Here is a 21,521-nt window from a genome sequence, read left to right as displayed (position 1 = left end):
AATGCAGCAATTACAGTGCCTATTTAGAATGATAAGTCTGTCATGTTTTTCAAGGAAAGCCTATTATACAAAAAATTGAACTTACACAAAAAATAAATTAGGGGGTGATTACTGAAAGAATCTTCAGCCTATGGCTGAATGAAATAGACAGTCACCTTTTCTCCCACTTATCCCTATTCTGTGTCTTTAAAAATTATTCCATTTACCAAGATTTATAATACTTTAAAATTATTAAATATTACAATACATGTGAATTTTTTTTCAGGATCGTATCTATTGAGTAAATCAAGGGCAGACCTTTTGCAAATGTACATTTAACATTATTAGGGAGTTAGAATCAAATGGCAATCCCGAATCGCAGTAATGCACAATGCCATAAATATGTAACAAGTACTTATGACACAAATGAAGCCTCCGACACTGAAGGAAATGTGTTTGGGAGCCAAGCATTTAATACTGGTGGAGGACGATACTTGGGCCCCTCAGCTCCCATACTTACACCTTCTGGTCTTGTTGCAACAACAGAGCAGCAAAGTTACTCAGCTGGACGATTAATATCACAAATTGCTTATTCTTCTCATCATACCTGAAATGAAATGGGGAACATGTAGCACCTGTTATTAACAAAATGTTTCTTCAGTAGCAAGAAGATGCAGTTGCTAATGGCTTACGAACTGATTCTGGAGAATTTTCACTGTACTCGCACTTTTCTGTATTGTTAGATTATCAGAAAGCAACAGACCTGGACCACATTATCTTAGGTCCCTGCAGATATGCCTTTGCCGAGCTAAGATTTAATGTTACGCTTTCAGTTTTTATAGAGGGGTTGATATATCTTTTTATAAGAAATGTCTCTTTGAAGAATGTTTCTGTATCTTTTTGCCAAACCTGTAGCTGAAGACATTTTCCATTATGGTACCCAAAGCCCATTATATAGCCCCAATCAATGAATCCATTCAACCTAGTGTAGCAGAAGGAGCAATAGTCTGGGAATCAGGAAAACTCAGTTCTCCTTCTGCCTCTGCAACTGACTTGCTTTGGAAATGTCATTTAAACTCTGTGAGACACAGTCTTTGACTAAGGGGTAGAATTAGGTCTCCATGGTGGGGACCAGAGTTTCCTTGTGGGGAAAGGGGCAGGGGGAGGGAAGAACCTTGCTTTCAGGTCTTCTAAAGTTCTATGACTTGATGATTCTGTGACTTCAAGATAAGGAAGAAGCCTTTTTTCCCCCAGAAGAAATAGTTTGCTTCCTCTTATCAAACAATGAGAACAGTATAATGAAATGTTTCCTTTTTGCCTTAGCTGCCAGAAAACTCAGAGTTTAAATTTAAACTGTAGTAGCTCTCTCACTTCAGTCACCACAAATTGTTGTGCCTGAAGGTAGGCACAACGTAGGTAGGTTGTGCACATCTACATGTATTTATATAAATGTAAATGTACATACTTCTACTTAGTGGGAGATGCTACTAGACTGAGTAGGGTCCACCTACTCTTCCCTACCAAGGGAATCCCCAGGGAAAGGCAGTGAGAATAGTCTGAGAGCTCCCTCTGCTGGCAAGATTCCATGTGCCGCAACAGCTTAGTGCATAAGCCCACCTTTGAGCCATGGTTGTGTTTCCAGGTCAAGGTGTTTATTACAGAGCAATTCCCTACTGGTTGAGGAGGTGTACAAGTTGAAGAATAAGGTCAAAGACTTTAGAAAGCATACTCAGGGAGTTATTTGCATGTATTTACAGTTGCTTTGACCAATGCAATTCTGCAAAGCTGAGCTTACATGCCTTTGAAAACAGAAGAGCCTTGGGCTCAGGAGGGTGAGAGCATCCTGGAGTTAACTATCAAGAAAAGTTCTCCAATAACATAGGTGTCAAATGGGTTACTATAACCAGAGGTAAGGAACCAAGCTAGGGTGAAAGCTCCAAAGAGTTGAGGACATGTCAAACTTTTACATGTGTTACATAAAAGGAATACAGTATAGCACAATGGAAAGAACACTGGATTGGAAATTTGAGATCTGGGTTCTAGTTTTGGCTCTGGAATTTACTTTCTGTGCAACCTTGGGCAAGTCATTCACTCTCTTTGTGTCTGTTTCTTCCCCGTCAAAAGGAGATAATCATACCTGTCCTACCTCCTTCATCCAGGGGGTGTGAGAATCCCATGAAACAAACTTGAAAAGTAAAATTTAAGGTGTAGAGAGTCTGGACAATTCCTAAGTCTCAAAACTGAACTTCCCTATTCCTTTGCCCCCTTTCCCAGTCCTTACTTCAGAGCAATCTGAACTCTGGCAGCTCCTATGGCCTCCAACTCATCACTGTCAAACACAGTAGCTTCTGAAGTGCCCAGTCTGAAAGGCAACAAAGGAGAAAAAGAATCAGGGTTTAAGCAGCTCCCATCAGGAAATTCGAGGACAGCTATGTACATTTCTTAAATGATCCAGTGATGGGGAATGGCTGAAAAACATTTGCAGTATTTGAATATAATACAATACTATGGTGCAGTAAGAAATGATGAATATGAGGAATTCAGAGAAAGCACTACATGAACTGATGTGGAGTTATATAAGCAGAAGTAGAACATTTTGCGTAATGGCTGAAACCAACAAAAGTCTGAGAGAATAGGGAATGAAACACAATATCCCTCCTCTTCAGAGGCGGGGGCATACTAAGGCAGCATGGTGACCTCGCTATCAGACCTGCTTACAACATTCTAAGTTCTTTGCTTAACAAAAGGTACTGTCTTTGTCACAAGAGAGGGTGATTCTAGAAATGACTGTGATGTAACAATAAAAACTCAATAAGATGTATGTAAAATCAAATGTAACTTCTAAATTAAAAAAAAATTAACAATAAATGCTGAATATAATGAATGAATATAATGACCAAGCTTGGTCCTGAAGAAGAGATGAGAAAATAACCTTCTCCCCTTCTTTGTAGAGGTGGGGAACCACTGGTGTAGAATACTGCATATATTGTCAGTTATATTTGATGTGTTGGTTTGTTTTGCAGAATGCCTTCCTCTTTCCCCAATGCTCTTTCTTATTATTTGTTGCAGGGATGGCTTTCTGGGTAGGGAAGTATGTATGTGTGGGAAGAATATATGTGGAAATAAAGATTATGTAAAGCCAAAAGATCTCAATTAAAACGTAAATAAATTAATGTAACAACGAGACTTTGTGTTCACCTACCTACCAAAGGGAACCCCCTTTTCCTGTGCCTTCTTCTTTAAGTCTGCCTATAAAATCACCTGGAGCCCCCATTGGTAGGCAAGCCAAGCATTAGGTTTTTTTTTTCTTCTTCTTCTTTTTAATCATTATTTATTTATTTAATATTTTTAGTTTTCAGCATTAATTTTCACAAGAGTTTGAATTACAAATTTTCTCCCCATTTCTACCCTCCCCCCAAAGCATTAGGTTTTAATGAATGGTCCCAGTGCTCATCTGTGAAAAAAATTCAGAGAACAGGGGCTTCTTCTTTCCTCAAACTTGTTTCCTATGGCCCTGGGACATTTAAAACCATTCCCAGATGAATGAGTGACCTCAGAGAGCTGACATTTTCCCTCATTTTCAAAGTCCTTAGCCCTCCTCCTTCAATACACAGCTCTTGAACTAGAGCATCTTCTGAGGACAGAGAATCAGACTAGGATCAGGGCTGCATCTCTGCACCATCATCATCACCACTGTTAAAAACCCTAACAATGTACAACACCATACTCAGATGACTGCAAGGTCATGGTGCCTATCCTCCTTGTACTTAACGAGGCAGAGAGACAGCAAGGACATGGATTGTTACCTCTGCCCAGAAGCCTCGTACACACCACTGTCTCCTGCCACTGACTCATCTGACACAGCTGCAGATACACAGGCTACTTTCAGGACTGGTCCTCTGGACACATTCGAACCTGATGGAAGAGGAAGAGGAAAGGAATCAGTCAATTAATCAATCACTAAGCAGTCATTATATGCCTAGTGTGTGCCAGGCACTGTGCACTCAAAGACAAAAAAGTTATAGTCCCTGCCCTCAAGGAGCTCAGGTTGAGGAAGTATCCTACATTGGCAGCATGCATCCCCAAATGACCTGTCCTCCCCCCACTGCTCCCCAAGAGAGTCAAAGCAAATTAAAAATAATTCCCATGTGGCCTTTGAGAGGCAGTATGGTATAATGGAGAGAGATTTGGGTTTAGAGTCAAGAGAGACTCGCATGTGAATTCCAGCTCTGACCCAGACTAGCTTCATGATCCCACACAGGGCTGAGCCTGCATTTCCTTAACTATAGGGTTAGAGACTCATTCTGGGATTTCATTCCAATCACGAATTCCCAGAAGAGGAAGCTCCCTTTATCAAAGTAGGGCAACATCTTCTGGACAATTTAAGGATAAGACAAAGTTGCCTGGTGCACTGAAAGGCTAACTGATTTCCCAAAGGTCACATCTTTATTATATGACTAAAGATTTGAACCCTAGATCTTCTACATTTTGAGGGAAACTCTATCCCCCACCTTTTTCTTTCTCATGCTTCCTTATCTATAAAATGGAGATAACAGCACTTGTACTGACTACCTCACATGGTTGTTGTGAGTAAAGTGCTTCATATATTTTAAAGCACTAAATAAATGTGAAATATTGAGGCAAAAACCTTGGTATTTATCATATCAATCTTGAGGGAGAGGTAGTATGGAAGGAGACTCCTCTTCCCCCCTTCCCATTTCCCTTTCTCCTTAAAAAAAGAAAAAGACAGGGTCTATTTTTCATTTTTGTCTTTGTATGCTGGTACCTAGAATAATACTTTGCACAGACTAGGCCCCATTTCTTCCATGATTCTTTGATGTTACCACCCACCAGGTCACTTGGGACAGGGTCTCTAAGCTTCTAGACCTTGGCTTAGTAATCAGAATGCATGCTGAATACCAGCTGCATCTGTCTAGCAGCCTTACCACTGAACCAGGATGACAGTGTGTGTCTGGCAGAGAGGAAAAGGAAGGACAACATTGTCATTAACCACAGTGCTTGCTGGGAAGGCAGAGAAGGAAGAAAAGGGGGAAGACCTGTTGGATGAAGCTAAGAGACATCTTTCCAAAGCTGTTGTCCATGAAGACAGTGCATTTTTGTTGTTCAGTTATTTTAGTAGCATCCGATTCTTTGTGACGCCATTTGGGGTTTTCTTGGCAGAGATACTGGCGTGTTTTGCCATTTCCTTCTCCAGCTCATTTTAAAGATGAGAAAACTGAGGCCAACAGGGCTAAGTGACTTGCCTAGGGTAACATGGCTAGTAAGTGTTTGAGGCCAGATTTGAACTCAGGAGGAGGAGTCTTCCAGACTCCAGGCCTGGCACTCTATTCACTGTACCACCTAGGTGCCTTGAAGATAGTGTATAGATTTCCCTTATTTTTACTCCCTCCCACCCCATAATAAGTATAGTTTGGAGGCCTAAGTCTCCCATGATCAGTCATACTGCAGGGATCAGAGCAGGCATCATAAAGCCAGACAGGTCTTCCCCTTCTCCTCTAAACCACTTAGGGAGATTACTCTGTCTGCTGACTGAACACAGTACTAATCACTTAACCTGCTTAGCAGTGAATGCCTAGCGCCTGCCACCAGCCCCAATACCACTGACAGGGGACTTCCCCATAAGAACATTCACACAAACACAAGAAAAAAGCTGCATTCAGACCAATGGTTCATTAAGCCCTGCATTCTGAATGACGGTGACTCCAAGAAGTTTGTGGATGAACATCAGAGCTGCCTTTCATGATGCTGACTTCATTGAATGTGTCCTGGACATTTCTAATGTAACTGAATAATTCTATCATAGCAGGGGTTCCTTTCATGGACCCCTTGGACAGTCTGGTGAAGCCCATGAACTCCTTCTCAGAATAATATTCTTAAATGCATAAAATAAAATGCACAAGATTACAAAGCAATTACATTGGAACACAGTTTTCAAAATATGTATTAAAAAGCCCCAACAACAATTAAGTTCGCAAACCTCAGGTTTAAGAACCTTTGCACTGTAGAATTTATATCCAAAGATTTGTTAAGATCTTGCTTTAACCTCTTTATATCTGTGATCTGGACCACCTCACAGGGTAAAAGATTTCCTTCAGTTTACCACCTGCTGCATTAAAGAAGTACATGCTTTCTATTTATTTTAAGATTCGCTTCTTTAAGCAGTAAGGGGTGTACTCTGCTCACATCCATCTAGCTGCTTCAGACACAGGGCTTGTGGGCAGCAGTGATGTTCCTGCCTATTGCTCTGATTAAATGCCAGGAATTCACTCACCAGGGCTCCCTATTACTGGTGTAGCCTTTCCTCACTCTCCCCCCTTCTCCTCACACCATATAATGCTGTCATCCAAAGCATATTCATCTGGGCCCAGTGCTAATTGGATCTACATTCCTACATTCCTGGGGCTGTATTTGCTTTAAGGATAAGGTAAGCTCTGGTTGCTTCAGGTCCTATCCTATAAGCAGGCAGATCCCTCCGTAGGCAGAGAAATTCTAGGGAGATAAGTTACTTGAAAGCCAGGACCTCTGTCTGTTTTTTACCTTGCATCCTAAGTCCTACCTTGAAGGAGTTCAGTAAGTCTTTGTGGGCTGACAGATATCCTTTCTTTGTTTCTGATAGCCAAGCACTGTGCTGGGACTAGCTGGGCTAGTTCCAAAGGCCTAAGAAACACATTCCCTGAGAATACGTCAATCAGGTGTTCTTAACCTGGAGTTCACAGACCCTCAAAGGGTCTTTGGATAGATTTCAGGGAGTCCAGGAACTTGGACAGGAAAAAAAAAAATCACATCTTTATATAATTTGTTTCTTTTGAAGCCTATGCATTTTACTTTATGTATTTAAAAACATTATTCTGAGAAGGGGACCAGAGGTTCCATCAGACTGCCAAAAGGGGTGCATGACACAAAAAAGGTTAAGGACCCTAGGTGTAGACCATCCCACTCATTTCGGTGCTTATGCAGTGACTAAGGAGTCTATTCTATGCTCAACCAAAAGGAAGGTTTGGGGAAGCTAGACTTTTGCCTCCTTTCTTATGGGCTCAAAGTCATGAGTATGGGGAGCACATGTGGGCAGCTTACGGATGCCACAGGTTTCTGAGTAACTAGGGGCAAGGGGGTATAAAGCCTATTAGGCTAAGGGTTCTTCCATATCACCAGGTCCCCACAGCCCAGACAGGCCTCATTATGATGGTCTGGTTGGATGCAATTCTACTTATGCATAGGGTGTTCATAGCAGAAGGGAAGGGGGGAAAAGAATGTATTTCATTTTTGTGAATAAAGCAGGACCTGGCTCCAGTTTCCTAAATGACTGAGTCTGAGAAGACCCGTGGATCAAGGCATTTTTGGAACCTATGTGCTTCATCTAAGTCCTGGCGCAGTGAGGTCCTCTTTCTTGTCCCTTTCCAGAATTAGCAGGGTCTAGATGCGGAAGCCAATATGGAAAGCTCTACCTTGACAAAGGTGCTTGTCTTCTCCAGTTTCTTCTAGCTGGTAACCATTTCCAGTGCTGCTACCAAGGGTGAGCTCAGAAAAGTTTACATTCAGCTCTGGATCTTCAAAGTCCAAGGGGCTCAGGAAAGCGTCTCCTGCTAAGAGGGGATCGACGACCAGAGGGGAGCAGGGTGGGGATGGGGAGGAAAGAGAGGATCGAGGGGAGAGTGAAGTCATGGACTTGGGAGTGCCAGACAGAGAGCGGAGAGCCTGAAGGCGGCTGGCTGCCTCAGCTTTCTGAGTCTTTACCACCTCATTCTCATGGATGGTGGTGATGTAGCCTGAGGGCCGGAAGCCAGTGGCTCCCTCCATTAGCAGGAATTCCACTTTGCTCTGGAGCTCAGAATCCAGCTGGTCCAGTGGATCATAGTAGAGATCAGTCAAGCTGGCTGAGGTGGAAGAGTCCAAGCTGGAGGCTGCCAGGGATCCCCGGCTGGATGTGAGCGAGCCAGGGCTGCTGCCAGAGGACAGGGACTGCATGCTGCTGGAGAGACTGCAGTAAGGACAGTGGAAACATATGCATTACATGAAGAGACTCTGCAGCTCTAGGCTCTCCCTCCAATGCTACAGGCAATGGGAGCAGACTCAGGACCCCAAGAGTTTTCTGATGCCTGAGTCCAAAGTGTAGAAGGCCAACCAGACCACTACCAAATACTCACCTTTTCAGCTGGACGTGGAGACTTGCAACTAGCCTCGTCATCTCTTCTAGTTCTCGCACCAGCTGGTTTCTCTTACTATTTAACTTCAGCCTATGGGGAGGCACAGATTAGAAGGCAGTAAAGTAAAGTGCTAACATATCTCTCTACTCTCCTCACAAAATAACTCACATGAAATAACTTCTGTTTCCAGAGAGTTTAGAGGTTTACAAAGAGCTTTCTTAGCAATAACACTGCCCAGACCTGAGGTGGCGCAGTGGATAGAGTGCTGTGCCTGGAGTCAGAAAGACTTGAGTTCAAATCCAGCCTCAGACACTTACTGACTCTGGGAAAGTCAATTAACCCTGTTGGTCTCAGTTTGCTCAGCTCTAAAATGAGCTGGAGAAGAAAATGGTAAATCACTCCAGTATCTTTACCATGAAAAAGCCAAATGGGGTCACAAAGGTCTGAAACAACAAAAGTCCAGACCTCATCTTCTATTAATTTGGGGAACTCCTAGTGTGGCAACTTTCTGTGCTCAGGCAGATAAGTAACTGGTTCACAACACATGCAGTCATAGTATTCGGATGACACCAAGAGGTTGAGTGACTTCATCAGGGTCATAGTATACGACAGGGACAAGGCTTGAACTTTCCTCGCTCTGAGGCCAGCCCTTTATCCGCTATACAAGTGTTGCCTATCAATAGTTAGGATTACTCTTATTTTACAAATGAGGAAGTTGAGGCACAGATGGGTATATTGACTTTACTTAGTCACTAGAATCCATAGTTACACAGTTAGGAAGTATCAGAGTTGGGAGTCTAACCCAAATCTCTTCACTCCAGACCAGTGTTCTTTCCATTCTATATCTCACTGCCTCACAAAAAGAAAAAAGAAGGTTCCTCCACCCCTGACTTACCCCTTTCAGCTCCATCTCTCTGTCTCTCTCTTAGATACACACACACACACACACACACACACACACACACCTTTTAGTGCTAAGGTATTTGTGAGATTTTGAATCCATAGAGTAGCAAGTAAATAATAGGCTAAAACTCTGTTCTTGAAGGATCATTTATAAAACAGGCGTACTTTCCAGCTCCCTACCTAAATTCCAGTGAAGACTGAGGCACTCTCCAACTCTGTGGAACACCCCCCAAATTTCCATCCATCCCTCTTTTAAAGGCAACTCAGATGGACTCTCCAGTCTCCCTCAGGGTTTGGAGTTTTTTCAACCCTTCTCCAATTATGCCAACTACCAGTTTCTGGAGGTTTGGTTAGGAAGGGCCACTCTAAAATAAAGCAAGAACAGTCTCGTTGTCATGAATGGGAATGGGACTCTCCTTGGGCTGCGACAATCTATCGTTCTCCAGTGCATGCAAAGCTGCATCTGCTCTGAGGAAAATCCCGGTAATTAAAAAATACTGAGGGAACGTGTTCCACTGCTTCTTGTCAAGGGTACAGCCTGCTCCTGGGTCTGGAAGCACTGCTGTCATCTGCTGCCATCTGTGCTAGTGAGGGCCTCCCTCCCCTTGCTACCCCTGGCGGCCTGATCACCAGGCCCCTGTCAGGGACTGGAGATAAGCTGGGGAACCCAGACTAGGGTTTAGCCACTGAGGGGACTAACATTGATGAACCTGTTCAGCTTCTCAGTGTCAGGGAAAACAAAACCAACAAATCCCAGCAAAACCAAGGCTCAAAGAACAGCCCACAAAACAAAACAAAAAGAACAAAGCTTGCTATATAGAAAACCCCATAGAGAGGTGGAGGTTGCTGGATAAACAATAGAGTGGAACATTTTAATCCAGGGCAATTAAGAGAAGGGACAACCAGAGCCAGTGTGCAGGCCAGTGGCAAGCTTCTCCCTAGCAAATGAGGATCTCCAAGGACTGCTATATTCAGTGACCTCTCTGACCATTTTCTGCTAAAGGAGGCTGGCTGGAGCTCAGTGAAAATGCATGCCTGGGGCTTTAGTGAACTGGCAGCATTTGAGGCAGATGGAATCCTTTATGAATGAAATTTTTTAATATCAACAGAACAGAAGACATTGAGAGATTCCTCAATGACCCACTAGAGAGATCTTTGGAAAAGGGATGATTGGTGAGGTCAATAAGAAACTGTGTTCTCAATGTCTACTCTTTGAGACACTCCTGAGCATCTTCTCATCCATGAGAGACAAGCCAGGGTTAACTGCATCAGATTCCAAATGAGAAATATAGTTCAAATGAGAGACCTCAGTGCGCTGCTTATAGAATTAGAACCCTATAGTCAATGAAGCTTAGAGAACCCCTAGAATTTACATTCATGGGCATACCCCTTTGTACCCACAAAAATATGTAGGTGTGACTATCACCCCTGAGAGGCTCTTATCTAAGCCATATGGTTTTTCTCTTCAGTGCCTCATGCACCACAGGTGGACAGGAACACACAAAATCCCCAAACATCCATCTATTTGGGGCACTGAAGGCAAGGTAAGAAGCAAGGTCAGAGTGAGAGAACATAAGTCAGAATCAGCCATTGCTACTCTGTAATTTAGGAGTTCTTTTATTTTTTTGAGAGGGGAAGGGAGGGCAATTGGGGTTAGGTGACTTGCGCAAAGTTACACAGCTAGCAAGTGTGTCAAGTGAAGCCGCATTTGAACTCAGGTCCTCCTGACTCCAGGACTGGTGCTCTATTCACTGAGCCACCTAGCTGCCCCTGATTTAGGAGTTTTTATGCGACTTTCAGCAATGAAGATGGAGGCATTATCTTTTACTATGCTTGCCAGAGAGCCATGACCTATGAAGTGGAGAATGGGTGAGACCTACCAATCTGGCAGACACATGGTTTGGGATCTTGCCCCACCACACCATCCTTGCGTCTCTCTGCCTATGGGTCTTTCTGATTTTTTGCTTAGCCTCTGACTCAGTTTCCTCATCTGTAAAATAGGGATAATGAAAGCACCTACCTTCTAAGGTTGTTGTGAGGATACAATGAGATAATAACATATGCCAAGCATTTTGCAAACCTTAAAGCGCTGTATAAATGAGAGCTCATTTTGGTTCATATCCTCCCTCAAGTGGGAAGACAGTGATTAGATGAAGTGGGGGGTACGGGGAGGGAGAGGGAGAGAGAGAGAGAGAGAGAGAGAGAGAGAGAGAGAGAGAGAGAGAGAGAGAGAGAAAGGAAGGAGAGGGGAAGAACTGAGGGAAGAACAGAAGGAGAAAAGGAAGAGGAAGAGAGAAAAAGAAATGGAGGAGGAAGGAAGAGAGGGAAAGAAGTGAAGGAAAGAAGGAATAATAAAGGCAGGGGAGGGTTATTATAGTAATTGTTCCATCCAGGAGGATGCTTGCTTCTGTTAGCAACTATGCTGCCCAGAGAGCATCTGCCTCCAGGGAACTGTCTTGAGGTTTCTCACAGCAGCAGCCGGCTCCCTGCCCACAAGCTGTCTGGCTTCTCTGCTGTTAATTCCCTCCTAAGGATTCAATCTCCCCAAAGCACTAAATTGCATTCTCAGCAGCTGCTTCAGAAAGGCAACTCTTAATTCTCTGGCCCAGGGCACACTCTGCACCAGATGGGATGGGGAAATGGAGAGGAGAGGTCAGCAAGGGACTTTGAGACCAGGACCTCTACGGCCTAGACTTCTTCAGCATAGGGGAATCGAAAAGACTTCCCAAACACACCTCTCTTAGAAGTATAGTCCTCATAGCCAGAGGAGACCTCCTGTTATTGATTCCAAATCGCAGACATTATGGCTTTACAGAATTTGATAGCTGTCCATCTAGTCTAGCCCTTCCGTAAAGGGAATTCCCTCAATAACATGCCTGACAAACGGTCAGTGGCCTGTGCTTGAAGACCTCAGGAGGGAGGAAACCCCCCCCTCCCGGCCTCTTCCATTCTACTTCTGCACATTTCTAACTGTTAAGAAATTTTTCCTAACATCAAACCTCAACTTGCCTTTCTGCTCCTGGTTCTGCCCTCTGGGGAAAAGCAGAACAATGGCAGTCCACGTGACAATCTTTCCAATATCTATACTGACCTATCATGTTTCCCTCTGCGTCTTCTCTTCTCCAGGCTAAATATGCCCAGTTCCTTCAACGGATCATGGACTCAAGACCCTTCACTTACCCTGATTATTCTCTGGATACTTTCTTTCTGGACAATGTCTTTCTTAATCACCGGTGCCCAGACCTCAACACAATATTCCAGATGAGGTCTGACAAGGGCCCTCTATGGTGGGACTGTCAAGCTACCTCTTCCTGGAAGCCGTGTCTCTCTTAATGCAGCAAGAAATCTCATTAGTGTTTTTGGTTCCCAAATCACAGTGATGACTAAAATGGAGCTTTAGTCCAGTAAAATTAAAAATCGTTTTCAGAACAACTACTCCATCTTATACTTATGAAGTCAATTTTTTTTTATGTTACTGCCTTCATTTTATAGTAGAAGCAATTGAAGCCCAGAGGGGTTAAATGATTTGTCCAAAATAATAAGACCACAGGCAGGGGGTGTCCTGGTAAATGTTTAACAACCAGCTCTCTGAAAGGAAATAAATGTACTTGTGACATACTTTTAAGTTGAATTTACATTATCAGTATCTTCTCCATCACTTTCTTAAGTCTAGAAAATCAACAAAATAATAAATCAAACCCTGATTTATAGTGTTTGCAGATTTCTGAGGTGTAAATACTCACACTGAAAATTTAACAATTGGTCCTGAGCAGGTTTGAGCTGGCTCCAGCACACCCTTAACCATAGATCTGGAGCTGAAAGGGACATCAGGGGCCATCTAGTCCAATTCCCTCATTTTAGAAGTGAGCAAACCAAGGCCCAGAGGAATTAAATGACTTGTTCGAAATCACACAGCTACTAAGAGGTAGGAGGATGAGAATCTTGCTCCTGCTTCCTACTCTGGTGGATCTTTCCACTACATCACATTGTCTCAAAGCTGCCTGCAAAATGACCAAGGCAGGTTTCAGCAGGCTATGCAGGCCAGGAAAGGTGATGAGCTCCATCCCTCATGAAGTCGCTTGGCTTTCTCCCAAAAATAGTTTCAGGGTTTGGTTGCAAGTGGGGAACTGAGGACCCTGGGAAAGGGGCCAACGGGAAGCAAGGGTTTTCCTAAGTCCAAGACAAAGAGCTCAAAATGGGGCACAAGGAGATTCCCAGTAGATTCTTTGAAGTACCTTCAACTCTTAATTACTCAGGCTCTTTGCTTCTTTTCCCTTTCATTTTGTCTTTAGATCATTTTTCACTACTTATCAGCTTCCCCTCCATTTAGCAATGGCCTAGGGAAATCCAACCTGCCATAACCAACTTGACTTCCTATGAAGAGTTCTGATAAAAGGTTTAGTTGGAAAGGCTGAAATCAGTGGTTCAAAGGAATTTTGGATTAATAGAATGTGAACTCCTATCAGTCAAGATCTATGAAAGGTTGCATAATATAATGCAAAGAGCTCTGGACTTGATTAGATGGTCTGAATTTGAGATCACATGTGACCCTGCAAAGGTTGCGTGACCTCCAGTTGTTGCATATGCAAAATAGGGATAATAATATTCCCAGTACCTAGTTTGCAGAGCTTTTGTGAAGACCACAGAAAATACTGAATGGGAAAATGCTTTGTATATATTAAGTATTATATATCTAATGCACAAAATTGTGAGAAAAGCACTGTGGACATCTTAAAGTACTATATAAATATATCTATCTCATTCTATATATAGTTAGGCAGTATGTCTATATTGTTCCCTATATAAGTATTTATCACTGTGCCAAGCAAGATACATCATCTGTTATTATTGAGCTGTGGGTTTTCATCCTTTCATCCATCCATCCATCCATCCATCCATCCATCCATCCATCCAAAGAAGTACTTACTGAGAGCCTAATGTGCACTACTGTACTAGGTGCCACATATACACAACAAATATAAAAGATAATTTCAGCCCTCAAGGAGCTTATTTTTTAGTTTGAGAGACCCAGTATATAAACAAGGAAGAAGCAAAGACCAAGGCAAATACATAATAATACAGCCCATCCATACCAAATACAACACAGTTCCCCACTTTATAATAGAGAGATATTCCTGAAACATCTTGCAAAATCTGAGTTTTTGTAAACTGAATCCTATGTTAAATGCATTAGGGTTGCTGGCTAACAAGAATTCTTTGAAAGTAAACAACTGGCCCATAAATTCACATTTCATCATAATGGGTTTTCTTAAAGTGAGGGTGCACCTACTGGCAAAAGAAACTGAGGGTTGGAGCATAGATCATGGGAAAAGGACTCTAGCTTCTTCCTTGTCCAGCCCTTCTGTCCCCAGCTCTAGGACTACCTCTCAGTCAGAGCTTTGCTCTGAGTATCTCTGGCTGCCTGAAGGTCCTCCTCCAGCCGCTTCCTTGTCATCTCTAGCTGCTCCACCTCACTCTGGGTCCACTTCCGAGGGCTGATGAACCGCATCTCCTTCAGCAGCTCCTCCTTCTCATTGATGAGAATCAATCGATCCCTCTCAGAGTCTAGTACTCCAGGCCAAGCTTCACTGTCCAGCTTGGCCAGTTGGATTTTCAGGTTGGCAATCCTAAGGAGAATCACAGAATGTTAGAGCTGGAAGGGGATCTAGTCCAATGGTTCTCATTTAATGGTTCATGGAAAAAAATCTTTAATGCTACCTTAAGCAGTAAATATAAAGAATATTAAGAGTAGTATGTTAAATTACCTTGGGAGTTGACAACATTTTTTTTGTTGTTGTTGTTGAAAGGGGTTTGTGGAACAAAAAACACTGGGAAACACTGATCTAGTCCAACTCCGTCATTATATAAGTGGGGAAACTAAGGCACAGAGAGGGGAAGAGACTTGCCTAAGATTAAAGAATTAGTTAATCACAAGTCTAGGATTAGAATTCAAGTCTCCTGACTTTTATATGTGTCTTCTCCTTATATATAAACACATGACCTCTCTGGTAGAGAAGAAGAGAACAAATTTCATATCTAGCAAAGCTTTGGGATTACAGTCTGAGCCTCATTTTCCTTCTGAGGGTACACTGATGAGGGAATTGAGGGGATTAGGAAAGCAAGGGGTTAATTGTGGGAATTGAGTGAACCACACTGACTCCTTCTTGTGACTCAATTCTGGAGCTAGCTTAGTTTCTATTCAATTATGGGTCCAGTCCAAATTGTCTTGTGAGAAAAGTTTTTTTAATTGTAGGAACTGGGAGAAAACCTTATTGTATTGCTTGAACCTAGCCCTACATAGCTGGAAAGCTATACCACCTCTTCCTACTGTTTAGAGATCCTCAACCAAAGATTAGGTCATGCTGATCAGAAACCCAGTCAGACCCAAAGATTGATAATAAGGACACTTTTCTCACAATTACATCTCAAGCAACCCCTATGTCTTATCTGAAAACTGGCCCCATACTGATCAATCAGTTATTGTTTCCATGTTTCTTTGATTGTTCACAGACACTTAGGGATAGTGAGATACCTCCTTTTCTGAAACAGGGAATTTCTCTTGTTCATTCTCCTCCTTCCAACTTAGACCTAATCTTTCATCCAATTAGAAATCAGATTACCTAATGTTGTATTGTTTCCTTTTAACTAATTGGCCTTATTTGATGAATTGCTTTTAACGTATAAAAGTTTGTCTCCCCTCCTGTATTCAGGGTTTAGCCCTAAGCTGAGGAGGGGGCCTGGTCCTGATTTGTTAGGCAATTGGCATGCATGGATCAATAAACCACTACATTTGGAAGATTGAACCTTTGTTTCCTCAGTAATTTCATCTTTCACTCGCCACATTGAACAGGAAACCACCACTTCCCCAGGGCAGGTATTCAGCAATTACTCTGTAACTTTTTACGACACTCTGTTGTACCTACTTCTCGCATAAAATAAAGTTGATGGAGTTCACTGTAAATCTTAAGATGTTACATAATTTGTTATAAGAATTCCTAGGTCAACTGAGAATATATACCCATATTACCATAGCAGTAATTATGAGTATTGTAGCATAGGGTACTATACTAGGTACCACAGAGATCACAGAAAATATAACAGACAACCTGAGCCCTCAGGGAGCTTATGCTCTATTTGGAGAGATCCAATATATAAACAAGGAAGAAGTAAAGAACAAAGTAAACACATAATAATGCAACCCATACTAAATACCACAGGGTTTTCCACTTTACTAGAAAGGCATTCTTGAAACATCTTGTAGAAAGTGAATTTTAATAAATGTTTTCACAGCCATATCTACTGTTATAGTTGAAGATATACCAGAAACTAAGAGGAAATATCTCCAAAAATGTGAAGATATGATGTAATTTCCCATTCACATATAACTTTTCAGGTATCATTTTACGAGGTCCTAGATAAAGGCAAAGCAGAAACATGCTCTTTCCCAACACAAAGCTTTCCTCAGTTCCTTCTTCCCTATGGGGATGACTTCAATGCATATTACAATACCACAGCAACAAAATCCACGATTCCCTCAGTTGTCCCCCTCCCTTCTATTCTCCATCCCACTTCTCCCCTCTGCTACTGAAATGCTGACGTGGATGACAACCCTTCTGTGCCTTAGCAGGTAGTTTCATGAACTGCTCTGATCAAAAGAATTCATTTTCTGGTTGCCAATCCTCTGGGGATGGATCTAGAGATGAGTTATGCTAATTCCTGAACACTTAACAATGGCGTATGGCTTTTACTTTTCCAAGTACTTTCATGTATTATCTCCTTTTATCCTTATTTCTTTTCTTGGGTTGAATAGGGCTGACATGGTTATACCCACTGGATAGATGGTAAGACTGAAGTTCACGGAACTTACATGACTTGACTTAGGTCACATGGCAAATTCATGGCAGATGTGAAGCTAAGACCCAGGCCCCCTGATTCCCAGGCTTGGTTTTTAAGTCATATGGCCAAATGCCTCCATACAGATTCTGATTTATTCTAATGATTTTGGTGTGAAGTTCTACATGACTTGCCTTCAAAGTTTCCTACTGAGAAAAACACACATTTTTCCCCCTGGGCTCATTTATTTTTGTTCATGTTCTTTCATGAGTTCACCATAGCAGGGATGCTTACTGTTAATTAATGTAAATTCCACAATTGTTAGAAAATTCATCCTAGTTATTTTTAGGGAAGCTGGTTTGTGTTCTGGCAGTCTGATGAAGCTCAGCATTGCACCCCAATGAAGAAAAAGTGTCATAGGAAGGAAAGAAAGGGGAGGCACGATTCATTGAATTCCTCTGTCTGCCCTTAAAGACATGCATTTCCTAAGAGGATTGTGGGTGTTAGTAGTGACTTGTTCCCTCCTGGCATCATTTATATGGATTAGATTTCAGAATGGAACTTTCTATGTTTCCCCAAGGCATCGAGGCAAGCCATTCTAAAAGGCTCCCCGTTCCCCCTCTTTACCTATGTAGATTTTCTTGCCTTTTTCAATTAAAATGGTATCAGGGTAAATGGAGAGAGCAAAACAATCAGCAGCCTTGATTTAGGGAGTGATATTGTGAGAAGGACTCAGTGCCCAAGCCAAGATTTCAGTCCTTCAGCCTCCACCCCAGAACTAACCACACAGATGTCATTTCAGAAGCTTGTAGGCATTTCTCATGAACAGGGATGGCCACTGGATTAGTTAGTGAGCCAATAACCATTTATTAAGCACCTACTATTTGCCAGGTACTGTGCTAAGCACTGGGGATACAAAACAAAAAAAGGCAAAAGACAATCCTTGCCTGAGAGGAGCTCACAATCCAGTGAGGGAGACAACAAACAAATACATACCAACAAGCTATATAGACGATGAACAGGAAAAAATCAACAGAAGTGGTATTAGAAATAAGAGAGACTGGGAAAGATTTCCTGTAGAAGGTGAGGTTTTTTAGCTGGGTTTGAAGGAAGCCAGGAAATCCAGGAGACAAAGATGATCTGGACTGTACAAGCTTGGGTTGAATACAAGCTCCCCAGGACAAGAGGAAGTCTGAGCTCTGGGCAAATACTTGATTTGAATTGTTTGAAGCAGAGAACTAGGGATAGAGGACAGAAACGAGCAGGCATGGGATGCTTACTCCCAGGAAGATAAGGTGGCTGCTTCCTGCCATAGCAGCATGCCAGCACTCCCATTCAGCCCATTCCAATTTGTGCGTTTAAGGTTTTGTTAGGATATTATAAACCCCCTCATTCATGAGGGGAAAAAAATTATAACAGCAACCAGCAACCTTATCTAATTGAGCCTGATTCCAAATGTGAATGCAGTCCATATTGGTGAAGAACTCAGCAGGCTTCCAAGGCATGCTATGCATGTCTAGGTTGTATGTTATCAGTGACAATGAGATTGGTTGTTAGGGTTCACTAAATATATGAAATTCCTTCAGTCACTAAAGTCGTGCCTTTTAAAAGCACACTTTGCTATGGGCTATGGGCTGAGGTTTTCTACAACCCATTCCTAGCCCTAAAACCCTGCCTGTAGCTGTTAATAGATCTCTCTTCAAACATATCTCTTTACGCTGTAAACTGAACAACCATTATCATAGACATTATAATATCAGACACCCCCAAGCCACCAATTACCTTCTCTTAGCTTCTTCATATCGAAGGCGTAATCTGACCTTCTCAGCCAACTGATTGTTGCCACTTGTACTGAACTGGGAGGAAAGTATAAAGTCAATATGTTATATGGTTACTGTTGCCTACACAGATTTCAGCTTGGAGATCCCATGTGAGGCTGAACAGTCTGACTGGGGAACAGCTAATGACTCCCTTAAGTTCATAGCCTGACCTCAGGGATCTCAGAAAAGATTTGAAAGCACAACAGTTGCCTGCCCCAGATCATGGGGTTTAGCCACAGACTCAAGACAGAAATGTATACTACAAGAGACATACAATTTCCCCTCCCTGCCCACTGCCTGGAAAACCAGCTCTGGACATCAAATGTTCCCCCAAATCCTAGCTGCAGAAGCGTGGGGGACAGTTGGTGAGAAGGAAGCAGGGACAGCCAAGAAACACGAAAGCCATTCTGGGGAGAAGAATCAAAAGAAAACTTGATAGGGCTGGAGTCAGTAGTGAAACACTAGGGGAGCAGGGATGGGAAGGAGGATGGGAAACTGGAAGGAGGCAAGAGGCATCTTTCAGCTACACCTCCGGCACACAGCTCATGGCCAGACTCAGGGAAATGGGGGTGGTGGCAGGAGAAGCAGCCCCATTCCGCGGTGCTAATTGTAAAGTGTGGCAAGAAGCTACACAGCTCACCAGGTCACGTACGGACATGACTTCTCTTCACAAGTGTGAACGCAGCTACAGAAATCAGATAGGAATATAGTTTAACCACAGGGACTGGGTGGCAGGGAGGGGGAAAACTGGCTGAAGTCAGGCTTCTCTGGCTAACCAACAAAAAAGTCTTCTGAGAGTTTCTGATCTCCACTGGTCAATCTTACTCCAAAAGGGCTACTCCTTTTAGAAAGAAACAGATTTCCAAATCACCAAATTTTAGAACTATAAAAAGACCTCTGAACTCATCTTTATCAAGTTTAACAATTCAGTTCTCCCTATTCAACACTGGAACCAGTGTTTAGCTTTAGGCTCATTAGAATGACACCTGTATGAAAGTGGAATTGCTTTATTTTGGTACTAATAGGAGTGGAGAGCACACACTGCATCATGGGATTTAGGGCAGGGAAGAATCTTAAGAGACCTTCTAGTTGTATGCCTCAGTTTACACATGTGGAAAGTAAGGTTCAGAGAAGTTAATGACTTTCCCAAGGTCACACAGTTAGCAGGGTTGGTCAAGCTCTCTGACTCCAAATGTAGTATTCTTTCTATCTTACATTGTTTCATCTTCCATCAGGTGAAAGAGAAAATAGAACTTAATTCCAATACAATTCCAATGAATTGTACTAAACATGATGAACAAAAATGAAGATCCACCAAATAAAGAACCTTCATCAATATTATCCCTAAAGTGTTCAGAGAGGTAAAGCAGTACAACTAGGCAATATTCCAATACCCAGAGTAAATGATAAGGGCTTTTATTTTATTTTTTAAATCACCAACTCAGATGGCCAGGATCATAAGCTCTTAGACAGAACTGTACCTAGCCTTGCACTTAATGGACTAACAGTTTAAACAGCCGCTCACTCAGTGCAAACAACTACTCATGCCAGAGAGAACACCAGAATGCCACACATCACTTGTGCCCTTCTCCCTAGCAAAATCTCTTCAAGGGGCTAATATGTTGTGGGGGCTTCTTGTCAAATGTGGCTTAAGGCAATTAGGATAGCATCCCACAACCCGATCTTCTTACTGTGAGTTTCTGGCCCCAGAAGACAGAGGAAAACAAAATTTTGTATATCCTACTCACATTTCCAGAGACTTCAGTCTGTGAGCTCACATCCATATACTGCTTGGGCAGGGAGAAGCTGGAGCTTTCTAAGGAAGTGTTGCTGGCCCATAAATCTGAGTGGGACCCTCTGTCTGTGAGGAAGCCATCCTTCAGCATAGCTAGGCTCTAGTCAGATAAAAATCAAGATTAGTAACTGCTCCTTTTCCTTTCCAGGTAAACAAAAAAGATTTCCTTCAGTCCAACTAATCGCTCTTCTTGCTTTTTCTCACACACAACAATCTTTCTCCTAGCTCCATGATAGTATACAAGCTGTCAAGTCCTCCATGGCAGGAATATATTTCCTTTTCACTTCTGACTCGTAGAATCCCTGGTTTTCTTCAAAAGTCATCTCAGATGAAAACTCCTACAAGAGGCCTTTCTCAATTTCTTCAGCTGCTAGTACATCCCTTTACACTTGAATTTATCTTGTACTATAGATATCTTGTATAAATAATATAGTTATATTGCATGTACCTAATATATACATATGTACCTTATTATATTACCTTGTGTTATAATATATATATGTATATATATATACATGTTTACATTCATATATTTCCATGTGCTTGTATGAGTACATATTGCTTTCCCCAAAAGGATGTAAGCTTCTTGAGGGCAAGGATTATTTAATTTCTGTCTTTATATCCTTAGTGCCTAGAGCACAGGGAGCCCTTAAAACATGTTTGATTGATAAGAAATGAATAAAGAGGCAGATTCAAAGAAACCCAAGAAGACTTATGAACTGATTTAGAGCGAACATGAACTGATGCAGAGTGAAAGAAGCAGAATCAGGAAAATAATTTATACAATGACTACAATAATATAAAGTAAAACAGTTTGGAAGGACTTAAGAACTGTGATGAAACACAATGCCCAATCTGACCCAGAAGACTTCTTATAAAACATGGTTCTCACCTCTTGGCACAGAGGTGTTGGGACTTCCACAGGTGAATAATGAGACAAGCATTTTCAGACGTGACGAATGTGTGAATATCATTTGCGTAACCACACTTACTGTCACAAGGGAAGGCTTTGATTTTGGCAGTGGG

General features: G+C 42.2%; 1 protein-coding gene across 1 annotated transcript in view; it reads right to left on the bottom strand.

The window, feature by feature from the left end:
• Positions 1–21,521, bottom strand: part of WWC1 (WW and C2 domain containing 1) — a 143,143-nt gene that overhangs the window by 23,326 nt on the left and 98,296 nt on the right. The window contains exons 7-14 of the mRNA XM_036753105.1: positions 20,449–20,595; positions 18,663–18,736; positions 14,432–14,674; positions 8,145–8,234; positions 7,446–7,978; positions 3,786–3,894; positions 2,261–2,341; positions 500–586 (exon numbers count right to left, since the gene is read on the bottom strand). Coding sequence (XP_036609000.1) covers positions 500–586; positions 2,261–2,341; positions 3,786–3,894; positions 7,446–7,978; positions 8,145–8,234; positions 14,432–14,674; positions 18,663–18,736; positions 20,449–20,595 — 1,364 coding nt within the window. The remainder of the gene's footprint in view (positions 1–499; positions 587–2,260; positions 2,342–3,785; positions 3,895–7,445; positions 7,979–8,144; positions 8,235–14,431; positions 14,675–18,662; positions 18,737–20,448; positions 20,596–21,521) is intronic.

Source organism: Trichosurus vulpecula, chromosome 3 (genome assembly GCF_011100635.1).
Source record: "Trichosurus vulpecula isolate mTriVul1 chromosome 3, mTriVul1.pri, whole genome shotgun sequence".
In the NCBI taxonomy this organism is placed as follows: domain Eukaryota; kingdom Metazoa; phylum Chordata; class Mammalia; order Diprotodontia; family Phalangeridae; genus Trichosurus; species Trichosurus vulpecula.
This window is presented reverse-complemented; position numbering and strand designations above follow the sequence as displayed.